Source organism: Salmo salar, chromosome ssa06 (assembly GCF_905237065.1).
Source record: "Salmo salar chromosome ssa06, Ssal_v3.1, whole genome shotgun sequence".
NCBI classification, from domain to species: Eukaryota; Metazoa; Chordata; class Actinopteri; order Salmoniformes; family Salmonidae; genus Salmo; species Salmo salar.
The window spans coordinates 38,941,140-38,950,702 of NC_059447.1; the positions used below are offsets into that span (position 1 = coordinate 38,941,140).

The 9,563-nt window shown below is 39.5% G+C and overlaps 3 protein-coding genes across 7 annotated transcripts; 2 read left to right on the plus strand and 1 right to left on the minus strand.

Annotated features, from left to right (window-relative positions):
* Window positions 1-189: 189 nt before the first annotated feature.
* On the plus strand, window positions 190-1,537 carry LOC106607343 (recQ-mediated genome instability protein 2). Its single transcript, XM_014204229.2, has 2 exons — window positions 190-554; window positions 646-1,537. The coding sequence occupies exons 1-2, from the start codon at window positions 263-265 to the stop codon at window positions 795-797; spliced, it is 444 nt and encodes a 147-aa protein (XP_014059704.1). The 5' UTR covers window positions 190-262; the 3' UTR covers window positions 798-1,537.
* On the plus strand, window positions 662-9,316 carry snn (stannin). Of its 3 annotated transcripts, none has more exons than XM_045719492.1 (2): window positions 662-812; window positions 5,630-8,055. In XM_045719492.1, the coding sequence occupies exon 2, from the start codon at window positions 5,741-5,743 to the stop codon at window positions 6,002-6,004; it is 264 nt and encodes an 87-aa protein (XP_045575448.1). In that variant the 5' UTR covers window positions 662-812; window positions 5,630-5,740; the 3' UTR covers window positions 6,005-8,055.
* On the minus strand, window positions 1,405-4,689 carry litaf (lipopolysaccharide-induced TNF factor). 3 transcript variants are annotated; one of them, XM_014204227.2, is made up of 4 exons: window positions 4,566-4,689; window positions 3,025-3,229; window positions 2,542-2,698; window positions 1,405-2,429 (listed from the first exon to the last, which is right to left on the minus strand). In XM_014204227.2, exons 2-4 carry the CDS (start codon window positions 3,221-3,223, stop codon window positions 2,321-2,323), a joined length of 465 nt encoding a protein of 154 aa, XP_014059702.1. In that variant the 5' UTR covers window positions 3,224-3,229; window positions 4,566-4,689; the 3' UTR covers window positions 1,405-2,320. The 3 variants fall into 3 exon arrangements, with proteins under 3 accessions (XP_014059702.1, XP_014059703.1, XP_045576493.1); XM_014204228.2 differs by having other exon boundaries at window positions 3,025-3,225; window positions 4,566-4,678; XM_045720537.1 differs by having other exon boundaries at window positions 4,410-4,585.
* Window positions 9,317-9,563: the final 247 nt, after the last annotated feature.

Below are 9,563 nucleotides of genomic sequence, written 5' to 3' on the forward strand. Positions count from 1 at the left end.
CCACTTTAACCTGTCAGAAATGCTTTTCTCAAAGAAAGGGAGAAAGATGTGACTTTTCAATTCAAATGAAAAAGTGTCCAATTTGATTTTCTAGTTTTATATTTGCATTTATATTTGTCATTATTATTTACACAAGTCTATATATAAACAATATACAAAAGACAAATGTTGAAATCAACATCCCGGATATTGGTCACAATTACGTCAGACGAAATATTTTTTTTATAACGAACTCGTTTGAAAGTGTTCACTCGCAGATGGCATGGACACCGGACAAATTTCCGTAGAAAATAAGAAAAGTCCTCCTATCAAAGTTCTTTCTAGCCAACTCCGAGAGGGAAAAGATAACCGATTGAATGGCAAGCTCGAATTTAATATAAAAAGACTAGGACAATGGAAAAACACTGCACTTGTAGGCTCTGTGGTTTGGATGCAAGGGACAATACTGGAAGTTCGGTCTGATCACAACACGGTGCTTCTTTTGGACGAGACAGGGACATTCGTTGTCAATGGCGTCAACAACATTCCTAAGGGCAAACCATGCCTACTTCAGGGTGAGATTCACTTTTATTTTCCTTCTAGCTGCAGCTAAAATATGTACAACATTTAACAAAACCCTTGATTTGTTACCCCGATTTTACACAGGTAACTATGTAATGGTGATGGGGATGATCCAGGCCCTCTCTCCAGAACCTGTCCTGCGCGCGGTAAAGATGGCAGACCTCTCTGAACGCGCTGCGATTCACAGAAGAATGTGGAAGTTGGAGGTGGAAGACCTTCAGCAAACGCTCACGTAGAAAGAAGCATAAGCAGTATGTTGCCATCAATGCCTGTTTGTTTTCATTCATAATTTTTTGTAAAATGTAAATACTGCTACTGGTTTTTAGCGGTTTCTGGCCTGCCTGATATTTCATTGCCAAAGGTAATGGATCATAGCATAGAAGTACGTGCCCAACACCGTTTATGATAGAAAGTGCATTATATTGTAATGAAACTGCAGGGAGCAGGTGTCGACCCTCGACCTTCTAAGCCCGAAGTCTGGCGCGCTATCGACTGTGCAGCAAAAGCATGCTCAAGCGGCAGAGTCGATTTCCGCGCTTATAAACCCAGGGTCGTCACACTATGCATATATTATAGCCTAACACGGTTTATAGTAGGCTATAATTAAGCAATAATGCACGAGGGGGTGTGGTAGATGGCCAATATACCATGGCTAAGGGCTGTTTTGTCATTCGTGTGGTATACTGTCGGCCAATCAGCATTCAGGGCTCGAACCACCCAGTTTATAATATATGCATATAATACACTAAACATGTCAGAAGTGCTGGAAGAGGGGGTATGATGGGAAAAAATCTTGTCCTGGCAAAAATGCAAACAAAAGACAAAGAATGAACAACGATCTCATTTGGTGGTAAAATAATCTCATTTATTTGTGCTTATGTCATGCATACACATTGAAAAAGTGCCATTAAGTAAATTCTACAGAAGCACACAATTGTATGTGATAAATGAAAATAAACAAATAGGGCCTATACAATCAATGACACCCTTGTGAATCCATGGACTTGGGAATGCTCAAAGGTGCCTGGATTTCAATCAAAACATCCTGAAATAAGACTTCTTCCACAGCATAACTTACAGCAAAACCACTCATTCATTCAACCTAAAGACATTTAGGCCTAAGACAACAAGTGGATCTACTTAGGGCAGTTTGTACGATGAGCTTGCTTACTTACCAGTAACCATCACAATAAGACTGTATTAAAAGGTAGTCTTAACAGGTAGTCATGTTGCAGTTTGATTACATAAAGATCCTATGAAAATGTACAATCACAATATCGACCAGTCTTACCTCTAACCCCACCAACATTGTGTGCACATTACTATTCAAACTGACATATATATACAATTATATAATAATATTCTTCATTTGAAAGTGCAATATTGACAAGTTATCTAGTGGACAAAGCTCTTAATAAAGGTAATATGTTTACATAGATCACTCAAACTCAACTCTGGACTTCAAAGACAGTTCCATTGCATTTTTTTGAAATGGTTCCCCTCTAATCAGGGACTGATTTAGACCTGGGACACCAGGTGTGCAATTCATTATCAGGTAGAACAGAACCAGCAGGCTCCGGACCTCATAGCATAAAGAGTTGAGTACCCCTGATATAGACTACATGATGACCATCATCAAAATATGCATGTTTAACATGATTATTTAGCCTCTGAAAGTATTTGTATTTAGACAATTCAAGATAGAGACAGGCTGCAAGGTTGCATGCTCAATAGAGACTACTCTTTTCAAAAGACAAAATCAAAGCCGTTTGTGTTCTCCAAGGACGTTGTTGCAGTTCGGACATCGATGGGTCACATCCTTCAAACCATCCACACAAAAAGGAAGCAGGCAACAGCCATAGATGCAACTACAAAAAACAAAAGATCAGATAATGCATTATGCAGCCCATACAAAACAGGACTTTTCAGGACTATGAACAACCATGCACTGCAGGGGGACTCTTGATAAATGTATCTTACCCGAAAATGAACAGGCCAGCACATGTTAACCAGGCCATTGTTCCAGAGGTGTGCTCCAGCCGAGTGATCACCATCTGGGCACATGCAGGGCAATGAGTCTGCACTGGAAGATCCCCAAATACCACACCCGGCTGGACGTAAATGGTCTGAACTGACACTGAAGAACAAAGAATGTTAAACACCAAACAGGAAATGAAAAGCTAACGTTCATTACGTAGCCTCCTAGAGATTAGCTAGGTCCCTTGCACAAGACACTGTTAATCCATCAAGACCTATCAAATTCCAAAACTATTATGTTAAGAGTGCAAAGCAAACCAATAGTCTAAAATAGGGAATAGGCTACTTGAGATGGTTTGAAACCAAAAGAGTGCATTCTGGATGGACCAGTTTGAGCTGTCTCAAGCCAAGTAGGTCAAGAGAGTTCGACCTAAGAGGGAACAGCATAGTGAAAAGTGAAAACAATGTGATGAAGATTTTATTTACCTATTGGACTGGTAGTACTGTGAGCCGTTGGTTGATATATTTGACTATATGGCTGTGTTGGGTATGGATACTGTGCAGATTTGGTGTAGGCAGGAGGAAGCACCGCCCCCTGGTACTGAGGACCCACTGATTCTTCATAGGAAGGTGGCTGAGGGAGCCCGACAAATCCACCTGTCTCCATTGGAGGTGCACTTGCCATGTCTTGCTTATCGATCATCAACAACAAAAAATCATAATTTACATTTATATTGCAATGACTGGGAGTCGATAGATTAATCATTTCTTAGCACATTTTGTAAATAAACTACAATCAGATAGCCAGGTCTACATGGCTTCAGTCACAGCTGTAACGGGCTGTAAGGTTAGCTAATAATACCTTAATCCTATTACATGGCTTTTTTAAAACCAACGTTATACAAGAGTCATGAAACATGATAACATTATTAATCCTTGTGCTCTGCTGAATTTTTTTTTGCATCCATTGTGGTATGGGTCAGATTGACCCACACAGTTTAAAACACACTATAGACAGTCAAAGAATAAAGTAAAAACAGCTAAAACTTTATTTTGACCTGTCAGACCTTTCAGAAAGAAGAAATACAAGAACATTTGATTTCAAAAACTCTATATTTAAGAACTATTTTGTTAAACATATTTCCTTGCTCAAAAACAAGCATTTTCTGTTTGGAGCTAATTTTTTAGTGTCTGTGTCAGAGATCTACTGATCTCGCGCTGAGAATAAGCTTGGGAAAGCTCCTTTTCACCCAAACACAATTATAGAAGTGCCACCAGAACCAGTCAAAACGAAATACACAAAAGACGCTTGTTTATTTTGGACCTGTGCAAATATCTCTACACATGAAAGCCTCAGGGTCAAAATGACCCACAACATCATGTTCGTATATAAAATCGACTCAAGACATTCCACAACACACCAGTGTCCACATTTTGAAGTTAGGTTCATGACCCTAAATGAGGAAAAGTAATTTAATTTAATGGAGAAAAAGAGGTTAACTAGTATTTTAAATAACTCAAAAGTGGAAATGGGTCAAATTGAACCGCGACATAATAGGAAGGTTAATGACATTACTATGCTAGTCAGGTAACGTTAGTCATGTAACGTTAACTCAAGACTCTAGTCTGGCTAGTCTAGATTATAGCTAGCTAATCTAGCTAGTACGGTAGGAAACTAATTTAGCTACAATACTAAACAAACTTGTCAGGACAAGACCGAACTTCGAAAGCTAGTCAAAACATCTGTGGCCAGTGGCACCTGTGAAATACTATAACGTTAGGCCCACGGGCCCATGTTACTGCAATTACTCAACTGGCTTGCTAGCTAGGCAAATAACAGTAGCTACAACTCCGTTATCTAACTAAATTACCATCAGTCGAGACGAGACAGAGGCGTCGTCGATGGCTGTCAAAAACATAACGGCTTGCTAGCTAATACTAATATTTACGGGAGCTCAAGGCGTCAGTGTACTGTAGTTACATACTTTTTAGAAGACAAACACTTAAACTAACTAGCTTTTCCTTACCTAGCAACAGTAAAGTTGGCTGATTAACCTGCTTCTTTGACGTCCAAACAAAATTCTACTTTACAGTAGCTCGAGCCAATTTCCAGGAACAAGCGGCCTGTATGTATCACGTGATATTTTCGAGTCAGGGGGGTCTACCAGTATTTGCATGACGCCACCACCACATAACATTGAACTATGACTGATATGAGACCGAGAAGGTAACACATTAGCAAATCTATGAGCTCCTATAACTATTTAACCTTTCAAAATTATGTCCATAGACGTACATTAAGTGATATATATATTTTAAATGTGCATGTTGCCAGTGAAGATGATCTAGCTGCTACTGTTGCTTTAAAATAGAGATTGACAGCACAAATAACGTTTGTTTCGATATATTGTGCATCACATGGTCTCATTTCCTGCACTGAAACAGGGGCCTTGAAGTTCGGTTCTTACGTGGGTGGCTACTAGTGTATTTAATGCACTGCATGAGCAAATTTTACGAATGAAATCGGTTCCGTTAGGAAGAGCCATGGATCTTATATATTGATACAGGCAGGGCTGTTGCTGCATAGCACATCGATGAAGACACGCGATCGCGTCGTCTGTTTCAATGGAATGGTAAGGAATCCCATCTAGTGCGTCTTGATTCTCGTTAGGACCCGATGTATCATGCATGTACATACATAAGTGCGTATTAATGTGCAATGATTCGGCGTGCACAGTTAAAACATGCGTTAGCATTGATGGCATAAAGGCGTTCCGTTCATAGTTCATTATTGCATACGCTGTTATGCAGAATATAGTGTATAGATAATATATGATTACCTACAGGGTGGTAGGCTATAAACTTAATTTTGTATCAATACATTATTTCAAGCCTTTTGCTTCTTTGGTGGATTTGGAGGTTAGATTCTGTGTTGAGTCCTATTACATAGGTCTGGTTGAGTCAGCAGATGTCTGCCGAAAATTCAGATGTGCAGATTCAGATGTGCAGATACAAGCACTGACAACAGGGTTTATTTGGTTATTTTTTGTTAGTTAAATATTCAACATTATTTGCTTTTTGTGACCCCCAGGTCTCCCAAGCAGAACCGTAAGACACCAAAATCAGCAAGGGATCATACCACGCAGTCCTTGTCAAGTTCCCTGTTCTGTGACAATGCTCTGAGTCACCTTCCTGTTGCAACATGTACATCACAGACCACAGCCCCACTACTGGGGTGGTGACAATCGTAGTGATCCTCATTGCTGTTGCTGCCCTCGGTGTTCTCATCTGCGGATGTTGGTGCTACCTGCTCCTGCAGCGGATTGGCCAGTCTGAAGATGAGGAGAGTATTGTAGGAGAGGGCGAGACCAAGGAGCCCTTCCTGATGGTACAGTACTCCACCAGGGGCCCTCACGTCGAGCACAAAACCAAGCTCACCCATAACGGCACTGAGAATCACACTTAACTGAGTCATTAAGAAACCGTGGTCATCACCTAATATTAACCAAGAGGATCAACTCACCCACATTTCCTGCTGATCATCATCTTTCATCACGCCTTTGAAGGATGTTAAACGGACTGCAGCGCAATGTCAATGTCTTAGGAAATTTGATATTTTTGTTTCTCATTCCACTGTGTGGATCTCAGTCAGGATGTGAGGTTGTGAACAGTTCATTGTTGTTTCTTAAGTGTACATATTTTGAACACAAAAATGTACATCTGATTGATGTTGATAGTTTTTGTTAACTCAGCAATCCAGTACTGAATTGTGACGGTAGACACTAGACAGCGCTCTGAACAAATGAGTGGGCAAAACCTTCTTCGGAGCTTGTTGGAAGAATGTATGACAAATTGATGACAAAACAATTGACTTAATATCAAGTTGCTCAAAGTATTTGAAATTAGCTTAATTTGTTTGTTTATTTTGCATAGTTGAACTTGGTTTTGTTTACCTTCAGTATTCAAATGTGAGTTAATAGCCATTTTATAATAATTTGCTAAATGCCACATTTGCCCAAAGATACAAAGTGTGATTCACTGCCTAATTTATGTCTCTTGTTGCGGCTACTTACTAAATAATCTAGTGTACAAAATACTGTTTCTTTTCTCCTGTGGTTGCACAGGCAACTACTCAACTAAAACCAGTCATTGAAAGGGCAATTGTCCTTTGATAAACCATCATATTTCACAAGCACAACAGGGTCCAGGGTCTGAGTTTTAGTGAGGTCCGCACTCTAAAATACTATTTGGAGAACAGCAAAAATTTGCCCATGATTACTACACCTTTAGATAGCTGGCTAGACTAATTTAACAATCTAATAAAATGTATTTGACATGGGCTAATTGAGTGACAGTCAGTGAGTGGCATATAAGAAGAGGGAAACTGCTGATGCACAACCAAGTTCGAAATTGCACCTTGTGTATTCTACTATTCTAACTCTCAACAGTAAGTTCCTGTTCCTAAAAAAATTCTAGATTATTATATATTTTTTTAATGTTGGCAAGGTCCGTACCTCGGTGTCCTCATATGTAGCTACAACACTGAGTAGCTGCTTCAACTGACATGGGTTGAGAAGTCCTGCCAAGAAGCTACCAAGAGCCAGTTACATATTTTCTATATTCAGTTGCAACATAGGAAATCCTGATGGACAGATTCTATGGTAGCTGAGCAGGTTGATATTTGATGAAACAATGTTATAAAGTATTATGAAATGTAAATAACATTATGAAGACTATTGTTCTCTTTGTCATTTGATGTACCATTGTATCATTTCCAAATCAACTGTAAATGTTTTATCGGTCCATAGGCCTTATGATTACTTTTAGATGTATTGTTGATAGTTATTCTTATTGTTTTTTATAAGGTGGCAAAATATCAAACTAATGTGACAATTTGTAGATTTTTATATGATTACACAAATGGTAATAGTATTGGTTCCAATAAGTTTCCTTTCAAACTTGAGATGACTGTTACCCAACTTCTGTCTTGAGAGTTCAGCAGCTTGTGAAATACAGTATACATTTAAAAGTACTACTAAAAGTATGACCACCTGTATAAGTAATATGCAGTATGCATAGACTTAATTGGAAGGCTCAATGCCTAGTGTCATACCGGTGCAGAGAGATGATTCACCATCTCCCACATAGCCTGAAGGCAGTTAGAGTTAGGACCTACCCAAAACAGGGTGCATTCCTCAGCCCAGGCATTGCTGACATGCCAGATCTTACAATGCCAGAATAGGTATTTTACATTTCAGCTAACGACATCATATGTTATAGCAATCTGTCAGTCGATGACACAGTCGATGAAGTGGCACGAAACCATTGGTTGATGCATGCAACGTCTGAGCAGGGGAACGCTACCTGCTACAGTGCCTATAGAAAGTCTACACCCCATTGAACTTTTTTCAAATGTTGATTTAATTGTAATTGGTCATTAATCTACATAAAATAATCCCTGATGTCAGTGAAAATAAAATTCTACACATTTTTACAAAATTAAATAACTGAAATATAGTAATTGCATAAGTATTCACCCCCTTTGTTTAGGCAAGTCTAAATTAGTTCAAAGTAAAATGTGGCTTAACAAATCACATAATTTATATTGACCCACACTCTGTGTGAAATTACAGGGTTTGACATGATTTTTTAATGACTAACCCTTCCTCTGTCCCCGATAAAAACATCTGTAAGGTCCTTCAGTCAGGTATTGAATTTCAAGCACAGATTCAACGACAAAGACCAGGGAGCTTTTCAAAAGCCTCATAAAGAAGGGCAGTGATTGGTAGATGGATAATGTTACGTTCCCTAGTTTCTGGGTTGTGGGTTGTGTATTTTCATGTATGTATTTCAGGAAATGGAGTCCTGAAATTCCCCAAGCAGCTGATTGGTCAGCCCCATTGCTGATTGGAGAGCTGACCCCGCCCCCTCGTCAGGACGCAGCTGTTTCCATTAACAACTCCCCAAAGCTATATAAGCCAGTGTTCTGTTGCTCAGAAGGAGAGATGATTGCAGGGAGATAGATGATTGCAGGGAGATAGATGATTGCAGGGAGATAGATGATTGCAGGGAGATAGATGATTGCAGGGAGATAGATGATTGCAGGGAGATAGATGATTGCAGGGAGATAGATGATTGCAGGGAGATAGATGATTGCAGGGAGATAGATGATTGCAGGGAGATAGATGATTGCAGGGAGATAGATGATTGCAGGGAGATATTTGCTGAGAGAGGAGGTTGATGGCAGAGGTTATATATATGTGTATATATATATATATATGTATATATATATATATGTGTATATATATATATATATGTATATATATATATGTGTATATATATGTGTATGTTGGTTGTTTCTCAGAAAGAGAATTGGGTATGTACTGAGTTGTTGCTGAGAAAGCTTGTTATGTTTGGTGCTTGTGAGTTTTCTTTAATGTCCTGGGTTAGTGTTTTGTTGTGAAGTAGTTGTACATTTGTGTTATTCTGTTTCATTTGTTCCCAGGGGGGAAGGGGAAGGCACCTAGGGAGTGTTTAGGCAAGAGGTCCGCGGGCATACATTACCCGTAGTAGTTTGTCTATGCACACTAGGAAAGACCTGGGTGGACCATCCCCTGTATTTTGGTTAGTGCACCAGGTGGTGCTAGTTAGTTAAGTAGTGGGTAGGCAGGTAAGGTAGGAGAGGGGGCTTTGATATTGACTTTCTTTGCTTTGGTTCTGTCCAGCCCCTTTTCCCCAAACTTGCCGTGCGAAGGAATAAATTCCCTGTAAAACGGTATTCTCTGCCTTTTTGTCATCCTTACTCACACCTACAGTCCATACCTCTTTCACACAACGGAGAGTTGAGTTGTAGCAGAGTGTTGCGTTCCCTCTTATTAGAGGCGTGTGTAACAGATAACAAATCAGACATTGAATATATATCTTTAAGCATGGTCAAGTTAATAATTATACTGTGGATGATGTACAAAACCACCCAGACACATCAAAGATGCAGTTGTCCTTCTGAACTGAGCTGCAGGACAGGA

Bases quoted from the DNA above. Each gene is read 5' to 3' on its own strand.
- litaf (XM_045720537.1), bottom strand. From the start codon at position 4,457: ATGTTTTTGACAGCCATCGACGACGCCTCTGTCTCGTCTCGACTGATG. The intron at 3,230-4,409 runs GTAATTTAGTTA...ATGATCGATAAG, and splicing joins CTGTCTCGTCTCGACTGATG to CAAGACATGGCAAGTGCACC. The intron at 2,699-3,024 runs GTAAATAAAATC...TTTGTTCTTCAG, and splicing joins CAGTACTACCAGTCCAATAG to TGTCAGTTCAGACCATTTAC.
- snn (XM_045719492.1), top strand. From the start codon at position 5,741: ATGTACATCACAGACCACAGCCCCACTACTGGGGTGGTGACAATCGTA.
- LOC106607343 (XM_014204229.2), top strand. From the start codon at position 263: ATGGACACCGGACAAATTTCCGTAGAAAATAAGAAAAGTCCTCCTATC. The intron at 555-645 runs GTGAGATTCACT...GATTTTACACAG, and splicing joins CAAACCATGCCTACTTCAGG to GTAACTATGTAATGGTGATG.